Source organism: Strigops habroptila, chromosome 6 (assembly GCF_004027225.2).
Source record: "Strigops habroptila isolate Jane chromosome 6, bStrHab1.2.pri, whole genome shotgun sequence".
Taxonomy (NCBI): Eukaryota; Metazoa; Chordata; class Aves; order Psittaciformes; family Psittacidae; genus Strigops; species Strigops habroptila.
The window spans coordinates 75,717,781-75,737,219 of NC_044282.2; the positions used below are offsets into that span (position 1 = coordinate 75,717,781).

The 19,439-nt window shown below is 53.5% G+C and overlaps 1 protein-coding gene across 8 annotated transcripts in view; it reads right to left on the bottom strand.

Annotated features, from left to right (window-relative positions):
• Nucleotides 1–270: 270 nt before the first annotated feature.
• The window catches only part of LOC115609249, a 94,635-nt gene continuing 75,466 nt past the window's right edge, over nucleotides 271–19,439 (bottom strand). For 4 of the 8 annotated variants that reach the window (XM_030489179.1, XM_030489178.1, XM_030489181.1 and 1 more), the window contains 2 exons: nucleotides 3,568–3,642; nucleotides 2,968–3,449 (listed from right to left, as the gene is read on the bottom strand). In XM_030489179.1, coding sequence (XP_030345039.1) covers nucleotides 3,289–3,449; nucleotides 3,568–3,642 — 236 coding nt within the window. In that variant the 3' untranslated portion in view covers nucleotides 2,968–3,288. Of the gene's footprint in view, nucleotides 875–2,967; nucleotides 3,450–3,567; nucleotides 3,643–3,769; nucleotides 4,468–19,439 lie in introns of those variants that run through there. The other 4 variants (XR_003991786.1, XR_003991787.1, XR_003991785.1 and 1 more) reach the window with 4 other exon arrangements.

Sequence of the window (19,439 nt, forward strand, 5' to 3'; positions counted from 1 at the left end):
GCGCTCGGCTTGCTCATGCATCAGGACAGGACTGAACACATTGTGTGTTCCCCAATTCCTGGTGTCTGTGTAAAAGACATACCAAAGAATTTCCATAATGCCCATACAAGTCTTTCTGTTAATGACTCAAGTCCTGAATGATGAGCACTAATAATACATTAGCAATCAAAGAGCAAATAACAGCAGCCAACGTATCTCGGCAGAGCAGTTGTGAGGCTCCATTTCCGACTGTCGGTGTTGGTGCATGGAAACAGTAATTAACACGTTGAATTTAATGTTTAAATTTTAATAAATTTAAAGGCAATAAAAGGCTTTTATTAAATGTTACAGTTCCTGGAAACCTGCTATTACATGTTCTGAGGTATAGATAGACAGCACACTGCCTGGCTGATGGAGGAGGGTTCTGCTGTTGGACGACAGGTGAAGTGTTAACACCGGAGCCGATGGTAACGGCTGATTGAATAAGAACCTTAAGAACAAGACTACAGCATTTAAAACTATATAACGTTTATTAAGAACACAAGGGCCTTATCCAAAGCCTGTTGACATAATTGAACAGTCCCTGGTAATGTCATTGTCGGTGAAGTTCGAATTAATCCTGGAGAATTTAGATACAAGCACATGCCATCTGAGTGCTTTTTGAGCCTCCTCCATGGCACAGGAGGCTCCAAGACCAGAAGGGACCAGCTGTGACCTGGCTTTTCCATGGCCAGAGGTCTGGAGGGGATGGCTGGCAGATTTCAGGCCTCTGCTTTCCCAGTAATTCAGAGTCGCTCCTGTTTCTACAATGTAGACACAAGGAATTAGCCGGTGTCCATCTAAGCATCTGCTGCTGTCTGAAGAGGAAAGCGGAGGTTGATGGTGTTGAGTTTCCCTGTCAGTGGAGAAATGAGAACTGAATTTAGGTTTTCTGAGATGAGAAACAAGAGGCTGGATTAGAACTGGACCGCTCACAGCAGACCAAAAGTCAAAAGGCTCAACTCCTCTCTGAGACCACCCAAACCTTACACCCTGGAGTGCCCTGCACCACCACAGCTTCAGTTAAAATCATGGGATGGAGAATGTCCATTATGGAGCTCAAATCTCCCCCTGCCAGACTCCAGGTGCGCGGCTGTGTGCTCAGAACACTGCACTGAGCCCCTGGAAGCAGAGCTGGGATTTCACATCCCAACATTTTCCTGGCCACAAATGTGCTGCTCCTTCACACCAAGTCAAGATCCTGCCATGTTTCTGCCAGGATCCTCTTCCTGGACAGCAGCAGCTTCATAACCAGGAATAACCAGCATTATTCCCAGCTCCCAATCCACCACCCGCTCCCCACCTCCTGCGATCTGAACACTGCTGCTGCTTTAACGGGCAGAAACCAATCAATCAATATTTCATTAGTATTTTAACAAATGAGTGGATTTATCTCACATGCTGACTGAAATACCAAAAAACTTTTCTTTCTCCAAGTCATGGAAAATTAAAGGGGAAATATAAAGTAACTGGGAAATTCCCTAGATAACGTTTCCCTTTTAGCACCGCGTTTTGCAGCAGCCTGTTTTGAAGTCACTCTTTGCGCTGACAGGGACAAGGTAAAAGCCTGTGAGATCCAAAGCCTGGCTCAAAGGCAGGGATCACCCGGCCCATTGTCTGCTTTGATTAATGAAGCCTTTTGCATAGCGAGATAAAGCAGTGTTTCCCGAGCAGGGGATGCTGCTGCGCAGAGCAATATCAGAAGATGAATAATATTCAATACGATAACGACACCAGAAGCTAATCTGTACATTACTGGATTCTGCTCCAAACTGCCTCAAATGATATTTGTTTATTTCCTAATTGTCAGCCACTCTGGTGCTCTCATCGGCAGGTTCAACAAGTGCTCCACGACACAAGGGCCTGAAACAAAGGGAGGCTCTGGGTGGTTCGGAGCCAACACTGCTCCAAACCGGTGGTGCTGCTCTTTAGGCTGGCGCTGGCACGGAGCCTCTGGGGAAGCCCTCGCTACCAAACCCCAAAATATTTAAACCCTGTTAAAGACATTTGCCACTCACCAGTGACTTTAAAACAAAAGCCAGCGAGCCAGGGAAGCGGCAGCACATATGGAAAACAGATGTGTTCCCTGGGCTAGAATTATGTGTCAACCTGCGCTAATTTCTGGTCGCTATTTGGTTGTTGCCTCTGGTTTATTTTCCCTCCTGCCTGAGGTCTGGAGCCTCTATGGTGCTGGAGAAGCTGGTTTGTGCTTCATCAAGTGCGTTCTGCAGGGCCAGGCCACATTTCACGTGGGGTAATAACTATTTGCTGCTCCTCTGAATGCTTTGGCTCTTTGAAATCCAGTTCCAAGCAGATGCGGTGTTTCCCATTTCCTCTCCCAAACCACCACGCTGCTTTTCTGTGATTTATTAAGCTTTTCCCCTCTGTCCTGTGCAGGAGATTGTCCTGGTGATGCATGAAAGGATCCACACCTGCAAACTGCTCATTCATTTAAAAGCAGAAGACGATTAAATTAATTACACTGCGCTGCTCAGAGCGTGGCACCGCCGGGCCCTGCCTCTGCACTCCCTTCAGTACATGCAGCAGCAAATAACCACAGCAGGAACAGGAACCTGAAGCAGAAGCTGGCAAAAAAAGAAAATGACTGGGAAGAGATGGAAAATATTCCAATGGTGCATTTAGATGGTGCTCGAAAATTCCTCCTGGATAAGAAACACTCGTGTCAGCAGGTGGGACCGGTGACCAGTGAAGGTCCGGGCTGGCTTAGTGCAGAACACGGGGCTGTTTGGGGGGGCAGGAACCACCCAGGACCCCTCCAGCTCCAGGAGGGTCAGACCATGGGGGGAGACCTGAGCATCTGAGCGCGGCCCTCGGCCTTCGCTGACCCCACAGCAGCGCTGCTGCACCCGGAGCAACCTGGGGTGTCGGGTACCGAGGGGCAGGGTCTTGCCCCCCGGCGCAGCACAGACCATTGCAGACACCCAGGGAACTTTTGACAGAGCAAAGCCTTTATTCTTGCTCAATTAATACACGCCGCTCGCCTGGTTTTCCCTCTTCCCCCCCCCAGCCCTGTATTAGAGATCCCACAGCCGGTATCCCATGGCAAGGGTGAAATCCGGGATCGCCGCACCGAGCCCGGCCGCCACCCGGGAGAAGGAAGAAAGAAGGGGAAGAAGAAGGAAAAGAGGAAGGACAACTCTCCCCCATCAGCTCCGAGCAGCCGGAGGGGGCAGCGGCAGCGTTCGGCCCCTGCGGTGCCCGCGGCCGTTCCCGGAGCCCCGCGGCCGTTCCCCCCCCGTCCGAGCGGACTCAGGTAGGTGCCGCTCGCTTCACCTCCCCCCCGCGCCCGCTGCCGTCCGGTCTCTTTCGTTTTCCCTCGTCGTTTCCCGCGGGTGGTTTCATTCCGGTGGGTTTATCCTTGCGGCACCGCAAGGCGCAAGGGACCCTCGGTCCCGTGCTGACCCCGGTACCTGATGATGAAGGGGGACACGGCGGACACGCTGCGCGATGAGGACCGGTCCGTTCGGTCACCGGCTGCCCCGGGCCGGGATTTCCTCTCCCCGTCACCCCGGGCGCCCTTTCCCTTACCTGGGCTCCGGCGCGGAAAGGTGACTTCAGCGGGGACCGGGACGCGGACACCGGCGCCGGGCTGCTCCCGGCTCCCTGCAAAGACCGGAGGGGAGGATTAGTGCTAGGGTTCCCCCCCAGCTCCCGATGTACCCCCCCTTTCCCTCCCTGGTGTCAGCCCGGCGGCGTTTAGGCCGGGCCCGGGGTGTAACGACAATCGTACCAGGAGTCAGTTCCCTTCCTGGAGCCTTCCCTTCTCCTCCCAGACACTGTTATTTCAGAAATAGGATCATTTGATTTCATATTGCACTAAATAACACCCAGCCGCCTCAAATTGCCAGCTTCTTAAAAGCCACCCATCGGAATAAATTGCAGAGCCACTCTTTGGGCTCCGGCTCCTTTTTTTTCCCCCTATTTTCCCTCCTCCTCCTCCACAGAACGGTGTTTCGGGAACAAGCCGCTGCTGCCTGACAAGCGCCGGCTCCTTTCGCAGGCGCTTCAGCCGCTAACCCCGACCCGAGCGGGGTTTGCCCGTGGTTTTCCACCCTTTCCCGCAAGCCCCCCCCTTTCCCCTCCTTTTAGCCCCTTTTCTCCTCTTATTTTTCCCCCTTTCCCCCCTATTTTCCCGGTTTCTCCGCGGGCTCCATCATCCGCATCAACGTCCCCGCGGATCTCTAATTAGATTTGCGGGATAAACGGTATCCCCCGAGCGGGCTGCGGCGGGGGGGGGTGGTGGTGGTGTTTGTGTCCGTGTCCCCGGGATTTAAGGCAAATAAATTCCCTTTCCCCCAGCTTCCCCCCAGACAGACACTAATCAAGCGGGTTCCCAGCGCCGGCCCGCGGAGCTGCTCTTTAGCTGCTGGGCGCGGAGCTTTGCTCCTCTTTTCTCATGCTAATGGAGCGCATTCAGCGCCGCGCCGAGGGGCGATTTGTAGCGGAACAAATCCCCTTGTTTGCCGCCGCGTGATTAATTGATACCGTTGGGGGGCCCGGGGGGGGCCTCAGCATCAGTTGGCTGCCGGGGGCTCGCAGAGGTCGAGGGACGGACCGGTCGCATTATTCCTCCTATTTATTTCCCCTTATTAGAAAATATGATGAAAGAATAAGGGCCGGAGTCTGTTTTAAACAGTGACCGACCAGCGCACGCACCACCCCGGTTACAGGAAGGGCCCGAGCTGGGGCCTTGGCTCCGTACGGGGAAACAGTTCTTTCTAACAAGGATTAATTAAATCCTTCATTTCACCTGGGACCCCACCACGGACTCGACACCAAACCCCCACAATGGACTAAACAAACTGTCTTTATTCTTCGCCGTTAATTAGGGGCAGAACCGGGCAGGTCTAAAACCCTCCCCAGGACCCGCCGGGCCCCGTCAGGGCCAGGGGTCCCCATGTCCGTTCCCGGGTGAGGGGTCCCCTGGTCCCAGTCGCACCAACACCCACCCGGGCTCAGGGTGGCCTCTGTCCTCTCCCGCTCTCGCCCAACGCGGTGCGGGCGGCCTTGGGCCCCTCCATCCTTCCTGGTGAGTAAGAAGAAGAAGGAGAAAGAAAAGAGAAAGAAGAAAAGGAAGAAGAAAAAGGAAAAACGATAAGAAAAAATAAAAAGAAGACAAAAGGAAAAGAAAAAAGAAAAAATAAGGAAAAGAAAAGGAAAAGGAAAGAAAGTAAAAGAAAAGAAAAAAGAGAAAGAGCAAAAGAGAAAACAGAGAAAAAGAGAGGAAAAAGAGAAAGGAAATAAAAAGAGAAAAAAGAAAAAAGAGAAAAAATAAAGATAAAAAAAAGAAAGGAAAATAGACAAAAAGAGAAAAGAGAAAAAAGAAAAAGAGAAAAAAGAAAAAGGGAGAAAAAGAAAAAGAAAGAGAAAACAAAAAAGAAGGGAAAAAGGAAAAAAGGAAAAAGAAAATAAGGAAAAGAAGAAGGAAAAGAAATAAGGAAAAGCAAGGCAGCAGCAGCCGTGTGTGGAGCTATTTGGTTGTTTCCCATTCCCCCTCCCTGCGCCCCCACTATCTTAAAAACTGTGTCCGTGCTCCCGGGGGACAGTGCTGCGAGCGGGACATTCAATGAACCAACCCCATCCTTTGCTCCCCCACAAACAGCCTTTTCCTCCCCCAAATATTTCCTTTTCCCAGTTCCTTTTCAAAAGGGGGGGAGGGGGGAGCAAGAAACAACCCCCAAACTGAAGAACAACAGGAAAAAAAGGGGGGGGGGGAAGAAAAGAAAGAAACTGTTCTCCTTTCTTCCCCCTGCATGCAGGGTAATTGATAGGCTCTATCAGAGGTCAGGATTTGCATAAGAATGAAGAGCAGTAAATTAATTTGATATTCCATGCACATCTCCAATTATTGCCGCAGACCTTTGTCTCGGCGGCTGGCAGAGAGAAGGTTCAGCTGCTCTTCAACCAAACAACATCTGTGCAGTTAATAATTTGATAAACAGCTCATACAAATAGTTTCTGAATTATCTGCCAAGCCAACGACTGCTCAGCCCCGAACACTTGGCACGGGCTGCGGCGCGGCCGGCTCGGAGCCTCCTTCCAGGGATGGGGCTGCCCGGGCAGACATCTTCCCTCCTTATCTCTTCAATAGAATCAGCTACAAGCAACAAAACCCCATCAGGAACAATATGTAAGGTGAGTAATTAGCAGCAATTAATGGAAGCTCCCTGCCTGTCCTGCAGTGAGGTGCAGGGGCCTCCCATGGGTGCCCACACAAACAAGGGACCAACAGCTCCCACTTGGGTCCTGGCATCATCCCCTTCCCAGCTGCAGGGCTGCTGCCCACCCTACAGAGCAGCTGGAAAGGGGGCAGGCTTTGTTTGAGCCCTGGGGGTCCCCTGCCCCACTCTCCGAAAGGGAATGGCTGAAGGCAGCACCCTGAAATCCAGATTCCAGCCCGAGGAATCCTCACTTTCATCCAAGGGAAAACCCATCCAGTCTTGCAAAACCGAGGTGGCTCCTTCATCCATCCCAGCACGATGTAGAGGTCCAGCTCCATGTTGGCCAACCACCAACAGGTACAAGATACATGATGTATCTTCTGGTGCACCCCACGGTGATGAATCAAACTGCTGTGATTGCACCAAACACCCTGATTCATCTTTAAATGCACATTTACTGCACACCAAAAACAAGGACTGCAGGGTGATACCCAAACACTCCGCTCTCCACAGTGTGATGGGGATGGCAGACATGGATGGCCCTCAGTGATTCTCTCCTCTGCATGGCTTGTGCTTTCAGTGTTGTTTCTGGGACCTACTAATAGACATGAGTGAGTCCGCGTGGAAGGAGAAGGGTTTACACAGACCCTGGGAAGCCACTTGTGGAGAGCTCGGAGCAGTGGAGCTGTGCGGCTAATGAAGGTGAATGGAAGGACTAATTGGGTCCAGCATAGGGCAATCTGCCCAGCGGGGTCCTGCCCCCCCACCATGTCTTTACAACCACCCCAGGCGCCCCCAGCTGCTCTTCCCCAAACCTGGAGTGTTAGGTGGGGTTCCTGTGTCCCAAGTGCAGGAGCCAGCTCTGAGCCTTGTTGAACCCCATCCCGGTGGCCTCGTCCCATCCATGCAGCCTGTGCAGACCCCTCTGCAGAGCCTCCTGCCCTCCAGCACATCAGCACTGCCACCCGACGTGGTGCTGCCTGTGAGCTCACTGAGGGCGCACTCCACCTCCTCCGCCAGGCCATTGGTAAAGACATTAAACAGCATTGGCCCCAGTGCTGAGCCCTGGGGACACCACTTGTGACTGGTGCCAACTGGATTTAGCTCCATTCACCACCATTCTTTGGGCTCGGCCACGCAGCCAGTGTCTTACCCAGTGAACAGTGCACCCGTCCATGCCATGAGCAGCCAGTTTCTCCAGGAGAATGCGTCAGAAATGGTGTCAAAGGCTTTCCCAAAATAGTTCCCTGGATCCTCTTTCTAGCCCTTATTGTAGATGGGTGTCACATTTGGTAACCCCAGACAACAGGGACCTCCCTGGTAAGCCAGGACTGCTGATAAGTGATGGAAAGTAGCTCGGGGAGCGCTTCCACCAGCTCCCTCAGTACCCCTGGGTGGATCCCATCCAGTGTCTCTCAGTGCTGTAGCAGGTTGCTGACCATTTCCCTTGGATTATGGGGGCTTCACTCTGCTCCCATCCGTCTCTTCCAGCTCAGGAGCTGTCGGTGCCCAGAAAACAACTGGTCTTACTACCAAAGATGGATGCAGAGGAGGCCTTTTCCTCATCTTTCCCCCACACACCATAAGGGATGGAGATTCTCCTTTTGTTGCCAACGGATTTATAGAACCAGGTTTTATTGTCTCTTAATGGCAGTAGCCAGATTAAGTTCTAGTTGGGCTTTGGCCCTTCTCATTTCGTCCCTGCACCCATTCTCCCTCCACGCAGCACTCCAGTTGTGCCAATCATCCCACCACCCTTCCATGATGGCAACTCTGTCCTAGTTTTCCTGCTGCACGATGCTTCCAGCTCCTGTTTGCTGCCCAGGTGTTGGTGTAGCTGCAACAGTTGGGCTGTAGAACCTGCCATGTATTGGTTTCCAGCTTGTGCTCCAGGAGTTTTACACAGGGACACAGATTCCAAACCTCTCCTCACAGCTACGTGTAATTCTATTTGCCAGACAAGTAACAGACCTTGTCCTTTAGCCCTGGGCTCTCTGCTGAGTGCAATGAGAAGGGAAATGCCATTTGCACACTGGGCGCTGTTACCGAGCCCAGCGGCCACTGCAGTTTTCTGCCAAGAGCCTCCCGGTGAGGCCACCCATGGCAGCGCTGGGGCACCTCCTGATGCCCTTCAGCTTCTCCCCTCCTCTCCAACCATCAGAGCTGCAGCGCCCGCCCCAGAGAGCACCCAGCAGGGTGGGCTCCCTGCAGTGACGTGCTCAGACCCCATGGAAGGCACGAGGGTCCAGCAGGTGAAATGTCCCCATCGGGGCGATGGGGCAATGCCATGATTCCCGCAGCACCCATGGGCCCGCTCAGCCTCAGCACAGCCTTGAATTACACACGTGAGAAGTCACAGGGAGTTCCCTGGTGGTGCCACCACCTCCCACCTCCTTCAGCCACTTCAGCATCACTCCAAAAGTAATAAATAGTTGATTTTAAAAGATCAGGAAGTTCTCCAGGCCAGAGGAAAGGTTCATGCTCCTCCCCACAGAGGTGCCACTGTCACGGTTGCTGTTGTGAAGAGTTGGTTTTTCTCTCCCGTTTAAAGAGAACATTTACACCACGAGTAGGAATTCAGGAATAGTGACATGAACTGAAATGAAAGGATCAGGTGCCAGACTTGGAGGGGCGGCTGGGGCTCGATAAACCACTGCAGGCTCATCCCAGCACAAGTAACACCAGACTTGGCACTGGTTGGTTGTCTGGGACAGGCCTGGGGAGGGAGATCCCAGCACCATGGTGGAGACCCCACACCGGGATTCAGTGGTGACAGACTCAATTCCTGCTGCTGACACCTTGCAATGTGGGCAGGGTGTCACCTGCAGTGGGGCAACGTGTTATCTGCAATGGGGAGGATGTCACCTGCAATGAGCAGGATGTCACCTCCCTGCAGCGCTGCATTCGGCAGCACCAGAGCAAACCCAGAGCTCACCAGAGTGAACCAGCCCTTTGAATACTCCAACCTGCAGCTCCAGGGCTGCTCAGACCCGGGGGTTTGCTCCTCAATGGATGCTTTTTCCTCCTTTCCAGACTCAAATGCAGATCAGTGCACTGAAGTCTCCAGAGCATGAGGCTGCTCTGAGCAGACTGTCTTGCTCCAGCTCTAATTAAAAACCTCGGGTTTTATTATCACAGAATCCCAGACTGGTTTCGGTTGGAAGGGAGCTTAAAGCTCGCTCAGTTCCAACCCCCTGCCACGGGCAGGGACACCTTCCACTAGAGCAGGTTGCTCCAAGCCCCTGTGTCCAACCTGGCCTTGAACACTGCCAGGGATGGGGCAGCCACAGCTTCTCTGGGAAAAGTTACTTGGGAAGCTTTGGGCTGCTTTAAGAAATTCAAATCCCCCTTCACAGCCCCCAGACCTGATGCTCCATGTCTGAAGGAGGGAACCGGACCCAACTGCTCTCTGCACCCCAGCAAGGGGCATCCCCCAGCTCCTCACAGCTCCTCATGGCACGGGCAGGGGCTGAAGAAACCCTTGGGCCCTGGCATGGAGGGTTTTAACTTCAGGAAGACACAACACTGGTTCTCGGGAGCTGGGACACTGCAGACCCAGCATCTTCACCGCTGTCAGTTCACCCTTCAGCCCCCTGGTCCCTCAATTTAACCACAGCGAGAGGATTTCAACGCTAACACTTGCAAGCGGTGTGAGGCAACTTAATGTTTGCAGAGCTTTGGGCAGGCAGTGCTGTACGTGCATAAATCCTGCCTTATCCCAGCCAGGCCACAGTCCCCATGGACATCCCGGCACTGCCACCCAGGCTGGATCAGGGCTGCATGGACACACTGACCCTGCGGCATCAGGGGTGCTGCAGCCCGGCACCCGGAGACAGAGGATGCACAACTGCCCCCCAGCTCCTCTAGCCCCCCTTCAGCTACTCCAGACCCCCCCAAAAGGCACCAGCGTGGTGCCAGTCCCTGCACATCTTCCCTGTTTAAGACAATCGAGCAGAGACCAACTTTGCTCAGTTGGTCAAATACATTCCTCTTGTTCCACAGCTAATTCCAATGGGAAATACTTTTACAGAAAACCATCTGTAAGGTGTAGATGCAAAATAAACAGGCTACCAGGCAGCTTCAGGTGATGCTGGCTGGTTCTTTTGTGGGTTTCTCGTTGTTGTTTGTGTTTTGCTTTTAAAGCAGTGCTCATACCTGGGGAAGTTGGGATAAGATGCTCCAGGGACACACAGCATGATAAGGTACCGTGGGAACATGCTGCCTCCCACTCACACAACTCCATCCTTCTGTACCAGATCATAGAATCACAGAACCCCAGCCTGGTTTGGGTTGAAGGGACCTTAAACCTCACCCAACTCCAACCCCCTGCCACGGGCAGGGACACCTTCCACTAGAGCAGGTTGCTCCAAGCCCCTGTGTCCAACCTGGCCTTGAACACTGCCAGGGATGGGGCAGCCACAGCTTCTCTGGGAAAAGTCTGTGCCAGCGCATCAGCACCCTCACAGGGAAGAGCTTCTGCCTCAGAGCTCATCTCAATCTCCCCTGTTTAAGTTTCCACCATTCCCCCTTGTCTTGTCCCTACAGGCCCTGATGATAGGATTATAGTGATAGCACCAGAAAACCAAATCAGTGTAAGGTCACTGTGGGCTCATCCTGGTTCGAGCCTCATCCCCGGGCAGGCAAACACCCAACAGCTCTTCTGCACAGCCTGGAGTTCGCTCCCAGGTATTGCCCCCAAAGAGACAAGCTGAAGCCTTATCCCTAGTGTCCGACCTCTGCCTGCTCCTAGCCCCCAGCGCCCTCCCGCACCCACACTCCTATTTCACACCATGTGCCATCGCACACCCACCTGTGTCACCACCACTATGTGCCATTGCACACTCACCTGTGTCACCATCACCACGTGCCACCACCACTATGGGTTGTTACTGACCAGCAGCAAAGGGGCAGCAAGGGTCTGTGCCAATGGGTGTGTTGCTGCTCTCACAGCACTGATGGAGTCGTGGTGCTGCTCTTCATTGAGCCACACGAGTGTCTGCAGTGAGACCGAAGCAGCAGTTGTGCCCCTGATTCATCTCTGAAATCCTTGTGCCTACACGTGTGTGAACCTCACCGAGCCACCCGCCTGCGGCCGAGAGGATAAATAACACACTGCAATATTTTAACCCAGTGAGAACCCCAGACAAATATGTAGAAGAGGAAAATGCATTTGCTGGGTGGAAAGTTACTGGAGGTTTAGAGGCAGGGAAGGGAGCGGCTGGGGGGGAGACGGGGGGGTTTGCTCCTGCTTCCCCCCCTCTGCAAATAAATCAGCAGCTCGCAGCGCCTGAATAAACCATGGCTGGTGTGCGGGGCCGCGGCGCCGCGCCGCGCTGACTGCAAATGGGGCGCGTTATCAGACACCTCCATAAAACACCCTCTCCCCCAGCTGATTACGAAGCTCATGCATAGCAAATGCCGGCGCGGAGCACAGTATTTACAGACTGACAGGCTAATGGACACTTTCCCCGAGAGCCGTTAGAGAGGAGCAGTAAATGGGCCCGTGCTGATGCGGGGCAGCGGGCCCGGTCAGGGATCAAGACACACAGCACCATATCGGATAACATATAATTGGCAGGTCACATCCAAATGAGTGTAGTCATGCATCATCCGGAAGGCTTTTGCTGCTTATAAAGACACTTGTAAACAATTCAACCGCTGAACATGGCAATAATATGTTGATCCGGCATGTAATGAGGTGTTCCTGGAATCAATAAACTAGTCATGAAGAGCAGGGAGCAAGGTCAGCGCCTGCCTTTTTGATGACCTTTCCTGGCTGGTAAGGACATCATATACTCTGAAGAGGACTTTACTCATATTGCAGAAGGCGCCGAGTGTCAGAACTTCCATTCGCAGCAAGCAAATGAACAGCCGGGCTCTGCATGCTAATGAAGTCCAGGCTATTTTCCACCTTTTCATCTGCACATTATGCTCTTGACTTTGGAGAAGGTGGGAATTAGGTTGGACCTTCGTGTCAGACTGCCTGATGGCTCCGCTCCGGAAAACTGGTAATTGAAGCTGATGACTGATGCGGAGGAGGCCTGAATTTGGAAATAAACAGTTTCAAGCACTGCATGTCATTTCTAGAGAGACTGCTGAGTGAATGGAAATGAGCTCTGTTCCGCCAATCTAATGCAGTTTCTCAGCAGGAAAAACACCGTCTTTGAGACAACAAGGCCAGTCATTAAGATTTCCATGTGCTGGCGCTAATGTAAGGAATAGCACCTGCCTTCCCAAGCAGCACTTAGGGAAATGCTGCCCTGCAGACGGGGATGGGTTTGATCTCCAGCCCCCCAGCCCCGCTCCTTGGTCGCAGGCAGAGCTCAGGCGCCACAAGCCGGGTCACGGCACGGGGTTGGAAACTGGTCACACTGAAGGTGGGGGTCTGGAGAATCCGCAGCTAAACCCAACACTGCATCCGCACCATTGGATTGCTCCTCCCAGGCACACTCAGCAGGAAGCCTGCGGCCTCGTCCTGCTCTGCTGCTCACTGGGGTGGCCCTAATGAACATCAGCCCGGCCACCAGCCCCGGGGAGAGGAAAATGGAGCTTCTAGACCAGGCAATTAAAGGACAACCTTTTAGACGCAGCTATGAATGCTCTGTTGAGAAATAACGAGTGTCACGAGCCCTTTCAAAATCCTACCAGTGCTGGGCAACTGAGCAGAGAGGTCGTTTGCTGGGGTGGAGGCAGCAGCATCACAAAGGGCTGCAGGGCTCAAGCGCTGCTGCTGGGACATCGGTTAGTGATTTGGTACCTGAGGCACGTGAGCAATGACAGGCAAAGGGTCACAGAACCCCAGCCTGGTTTGGGTTGGAGGGACCTTAAAGCTCACCCAGCTCCAACCCCCTGCCACGGGCAGGGACACCTTCCACTAGAGCAGGTTGCTCCAAGCCCCTGTGTCCAACCTGGCCTTGAACACTGCCAGGGATGGGGCAGCCACAGCTTCTCTGGGAAAAGTCTGTGCCAGCGCCTCAGCACCCTCACAGGGAAGAGCTTCTGCCTCAGAGCTCATCTCAATCTCCCCTCTGGCACGTTAAAGCCATTCCCCTTGGCCTGTCCCTACAGGCCCTTGTCCAAAGCCCCTCTCCAGATCTGCATGGATCTCAGTAAGCAGCTACCTGGCTTTTGCTGCCAGAGAAAAAGCATTTTGGGTGTTGTGATGAAAAGCGGAGGCTCCGCCCTATGTTTTGGCTGACAGGGGAAGCTTCAGCACACATTGCTCCATTCAACACCACTGCAAACCCCCCTTACTCCACCTATCCAGAATGGATGATACGCACCATGGAAAATAAAATAAGGGCTATTTGTGCTCTATATATTGGGGTTTTTTGCACTCCCCAGCACTGCCCCAGCAGCGAGCACGGAGCCTGCTGGTGCCTCATCCCCCTTTGTGTGTCCCCCTAAATGTGGGCAGGACAGGGACCCGCAGGCTCCGTGTTCTTCCAACAGCAGCGTGCCCAGGGGTAGCTGCTGGTGGCGTGAGGGGGGTGAGCTGCAGGCAGGGGCTCCCCAGCACCCCCTGTCACCCCATGCTCCACACCCCTGTACCCGCTCCCCGGCGCCGCCATCCCCTCGGAGTGGCTGCACGTCGGGCGCGGGTCTGTTTGTGTAGTAGTTTGCAGCCCTTCAACATGAAAGGCTGGAGAAGGATGCGAGTTATTATTATGAAAATGAATCAAGCAACAGACAAAAATATTCCAGAGATGTAATCTGCCGTCCCTACAATGCACTCGGGAGAAGAGCACTTGGCAGACAGAAGAGTCGTCCTCAGATACATTGCCTTTTGTTAAATTGCTTTTGCTCTGACAATGCCTTTTAAAACCACATGCAATCTTAATTTAAAATCCCTAAAGGTAGAGGGGCCCGGTGCTGGGCTCTGGTTTGGGATTTGTCCAAAGCAATTCCAGTGGCTTAATACCCCCATTCCTCATTCTAATCGCACAGGAAGGTGGGAGGCTGCACTCCGCCTGCAAGGAGCCGCGGGCCTGATCCAAACCCACTCAAAATCAATTGAGCAAAGGGTTATTGCTGTGAAGCAGCGGAGCCCGTCTGCCACCGCGTGTGTGCCCACACCTCTGCCACGCTCTGAGGCTAAGGCAGGGCCTCGCTCCGTGTCACCAGCTCTGCCATGCAAGACAGGGGTAGATGCAGAATTCAGGTTGTTCTTTTTCCATGGTTTTAGAGAATGGTTCAAAGTACGTAACTGCTGAGTGCAGCAGTGCAGGGAAATGCAGCATTTCTGGGGGTTGGAACTAGATGATCTTTAGGTCCTTTCCAACCCTGACTATTCTATGATTCTATAATTTCTATGGCCCAGAGGCTGGGTAGTGGTGAAAACCCCAACCAAAATAAACGACCCAGCGCTTTCCCATCCTTGGGTCTTTCTCTGGTTTTGCCGCAGCCCAAGAGCACAACCATGAACCAGCGACCAAAGGTTTGGGTGCAGGAGCCAGCTCTGCACCCCTGACCTCGCAGCCCAATGAAACAACCCACAGGGGGTCAGGAGGTGCCAGTGTTATCCCCAGCCTCCAGCGGCAGCAGCACTGGCGCGGTTGGTGATGAAGGGCAGGTGTCTGCCAGGGCAGGGCCACGCCATTACTGGGCTCACCCCATCCATCAGCGCTCCTCCTGGCTTCATTAATAACCCCTTCCCTATGCTAATTCCATTGGGAAAGCGACGCAGGCTGTGTCTATTCCCTTGCAGCAGAGCAGCCTGCTGACACAAATCAGCCATTAGCGATTCACAGCGAGGAGCCTCCGCTAATTGTGCAGAATGTAATTAGTGATTATGTAATATCTGAGCTCTTGCAACTGTCATTAATGTCCACTAGTCACCAGAGATAGTTCTTACTGAATTAGAGAATGATTACTGCATGGGAAATCTACTTAATCCTAAATATGCTAATTAACACCGTGCACTTTCGGCAGTGGTTAAAAGCACTGGTAACCTCCGCAAAGGTGGCAGAGCACCAGGATCCAAACCCGGCATCGGATTTGCCTTCCAAAGGTAAATTTGCCCAATTAAACGGTTAAGCAAACGTTGGGCACAGCCATTGATGAATGCAGCACAGGCACAGGTCTGCAGAACGATCCAGTGAGGTGCCACCGCGGGGCAGAGATGCTCCTGCAGCATCCCACTCCTCCCATGGCATCCCACAGCATCCCACTCCTCCCATGGCATCCCACAGCATCCCGTTCTCCTGTGGCATCCCACTCCTCCTGTGGCATCCCACTCTCCTGTGGCATCCTGTGGCACCCCACAGCACCCCGATCTTCCTCCCATGGCATCCCATAGCATCCCACTCCTCCTGTGGCATCCCACTCTTCCCATGGCATCGTGCTCCTCCCAGACCATCCCGCTTTTCCCATGGCATCCCACTCCTCACCCGCAGAGCCTTATGTAAAAGAGCTTTCTGAACACTTTCCCTCCAGGACTAAATACCCCATTCCTTAGGTCATAAACCATAACATGGCTCCGGGCAGATACAGGAGCTTCCCCCAATAAATTCCTACTTAAATCTTCATCTTCAGATTTATTTGTGTAAACCAGACTCCAGACATTAAATGCTGCTAAATGAATGGAATAAATAGACCAATTGTACAGGTTTGAAAGGTCCCTTTCGACTGCCCGAGGGCTTAATGTATTCTGGTTTTCTGTTTAAAACCAAAGCTCTGGCTGTCATGGACCACAGGATAACGGCACTTTGTGATTTATGGAGATGCTTCCTGCTTATATATTTTATATAAATAATACTCCTGCGTGGATCCCTGCACTCATTCATAATCAAAAGCTGCACAGGCTGTAAAAAGAGTTTGCGTAGTAACATATTCAGCTTACAAACCCGGGATAACGAATGTATCAGACACAGAATAAGTCACTGCAGCAGCATTCCAACAGGGAAATTAACGGCTCCATGAAACCCCGGTGCGCTTTCACCAGCAGCCTCGTACAGCAACAGCAATGCTGGATTTGTGTCACCTATTTCATTAAAGCACATTAAAGCCCAATGACACTGGACTTTGGTTACTGACATTCCTGGATACGGACCCAGCATGGGTCAGACCCAGCTGAGGATGCTCCGGAGCAATGAGGGATGCCCGGAGCATTGTACCAGGGCAAAGCTGTGCTGTGAGCAGCCTCGTTCCGAACTCACTGGACATTGATAGTCCCTTTCTAATGGCAGTTTCAGGGAGGTTTAGCCTGAGCAGGCTCCGTGTGCACGGGCGGCAGCCTCATAATCCAGAGATTTAACAGTCCCGACGCACTGACTTCCGAAAGGAGCTGCTCCAGCCCGTGGCATTGGAAAGGAGACGTCCCTGGCGCCTACATAAAGATTTACACAGAAGGCCTGACCCTGAGGCTGACTTAGAGGGTTATTTTCAATCATTATTGCCAATAACATGGGCCCGGAACTCAGCAAACCCTCCCTGCCCTGGGAAAGGTTTGAGGGTCAGCTCCATGTGTTTTAACTGCCCCTGTACACACAGCAGCCCGTAAAGAAGAGATAGAAATACATGTGCAGAAGCAGGGAGGAGGGTTAAACATGAGTTCACACGTGGTGTTCCTGAGCCATGGATGGACCTCACGTGGCTTTGAAACCTGGGTTGTCCCTACCCTTCCCTGCTCCTCCTGCCCAGAGGGGCTCACACACACCTCCAGGGATGAGGTTTGTTGGGATGTTGTTGCCTTTCCCCAAATCCCCAGCAGCTGGAGCCAGGCTTCCTGAGAAAACTGACAGCACAGGATCCCAGAACCCCAGACTGGTTTGTGTTGGAAGGGATCTTAAAGCTCCGCCAGCTTCAACCCCTGCCACGGGCAGGGACACCTTCCACTAGAGCAGGTTGCTCCAAGCCCCTGTGTCCAACCTGGCCTTGAACACTGCCAGGGATGGGGCAGCCACATGCGCAATGATGCTAAAGTCGACACAAACCAGCAGCAAATAAACCCCAACACCCAAGTGTTCAGAGATACTGTTATTTTTAAACACATCCTAAGCCTTGGCTCCCAAATCCTGGATGCGGCCAGGTGAGGAAGCACTTGGCTGTCAGTGGTGGCTCCAGCAGGGAGGTGAAAAGTCCCCAAAGCCTCTCAGGAACAGCTCATTCCCCTCTCACGTGCTCCCAGCATCGCTCTCCCTACGCTGCTGCAGTGTTGTCTCATTAGTGAGCCCTTCCCAACTAGTCGTGGCAGCCTGGCCTTCAATACCTCCATGGAGCTACACTAATTCCTCCCACAGGGCTCTCCCCTCACAGAATGGTCCTAGGACAGTGAACCACAGCTGATAGGTGCTGTTATTTCAGCCCTGACATGTTTTCTCCATGCAATGCAGCTCACTCCAAGCGATAACAAGTCCCTTATCACCCATCACGCTCTCCTTGCGGTGCTGGGGGCTCTGGCTGTGCCTTCCTGTGCTGAGCCCTGCTACTGGCTCCTGGGACATATGGGATCCACAGGGGACGGATCCAGCCTGGGTGCACCCAGGGTTAGCACCACCATGCAAGGAACACATCTGGACTGCATGTTGCCACCTGCAAGAACAGCCTCAGCACTGACACAGGCGCTCAGCCGGCTGCATGTGGAAGGACTTTTTGAGTTTCCCCCTTTTCTGGCTTGTTTTGCAGAGCTTGGCTCTCCATTGGCAGCTGCACGTCTCTAGCAGCTCCCCTGTGTGGTTCTTAGTTGCCAGCTGGGTTTAAACCATGGTGTGTGCTCCGGGTGCTCGTGGGTGCAGGAGGGACCCCACAGCACCCAGGGCAGCAGCAGGAGCAGGGGGATGCAAGCGCTGCCTCCGGAGATGCTCAGCCACGGATGCACACACTGCATGAAGGAGCAGAGCCAGACATTCCTCATGGCTGAGCTTCTACACCCACAATGGCCACAAACCATCCTGCCTCCACTGCACAGCACCAGCAGCACCTTCCAGTGCTCACCCCCCACCGAGCTCTGTCCGCTGGAGCCCCCAGCAAAAGCCCTGCTGGTTTCTTCCCCTGCCTCATACCAAACACAGCACCATGGTCCTGCAGCTCAGACCAATCCAGCCTGACCAGGCTGGCTGGGATAGAATCATCATCATCAAATCATCACAGAACAGTTTGGGCTGAAGGGACCTTAAAGCTCACCCAGTTCCAACTCCCTGCCACAGGCAGGGACACTTCCAACCAAATCACTTTGCCTTTAGCACTGGCTGATGCGCAGCTGAGCTGGAGACCCCCAGCCATGTGCCCACCGCCTCCCTCCCACCTGGAATGCATGGTGGGGCCAGGAATGGTGGCCTGACACCTTGGTGAGGGGCTCCACTCTGGGACAGGGCCAAGCTCAACTCTACAAAGCTGCGGTACCTCTGCTCGTTGCACTAATGGCATTTGCTCCTTCACCGGCCTGCGATGGCACTGCTGCCCACCAGGAAAACTCATCTTCCCACAGCTCTGCCTTTAGGTCCTTGGGCTGGAAGAGTTTAATTGGGAAACAGCCAGTTTGCAGCTGCAGCTGCAGCAGCAGTCCCTTGAAAGGCCAAAACCTGTACCCTGTTGGTATTGCTAATTAGCAACCCCTAATTACTGCCAGAGCAAGTTGCAAGGGAGCTGAGCAGTGGTGTAATTAAAGACAAGGAAACAGCCCAGCAGTGTGCGGCCTAGAACCTGAGCGGGAGGATGCTCACAGGAGGTTACTCACAGGAGGATGCTCAGGCTTGGTGAGCAGGAGGATGCTCACAGGGGCACCCACAGCAGTGATGGAACCACACAGTGTCTCTCCCACTGTCTCAGCGTGCCCCCAGCTGGTAGCTCCACGTTGGGCTGTGGGGAACAGCCACCTGCAGCCACTGGCCGTGGCCTGGGGAGGACAGTGGTACCTGGACCTCGAGGGGATGGAGAGAGGGCTACTGCCATCACCATCATCATCACCACCGCAGCCTGCCGGCTGGGTTCACCAAGCCCTAGCACTCACAGGCTGCGTGCTGTGGGTCACGGTGCACCTCCCCACTGCAGGACAGGGACTTGTCCCCTTTGAGGACGCTGGGGACTGCAAGAGCCTGCCACAGCCTGGCCCTGCTGCTCGGGAGCCAGCAGTGCCCATCACAGGGGCCTGTGCAGAGCCCGGTGTGAGCTCCCTCCATGAAGTCCCTGGTTTGGCCAGTGAGAGAAGTCCAAATAATTCCTGGATGTAAAGTCCCAGCCGGTGCCTTGCCCTGGGAAGCTGCAGCCCCGCGGTGCCCAGGCACCTTCTGCACAGAGGGG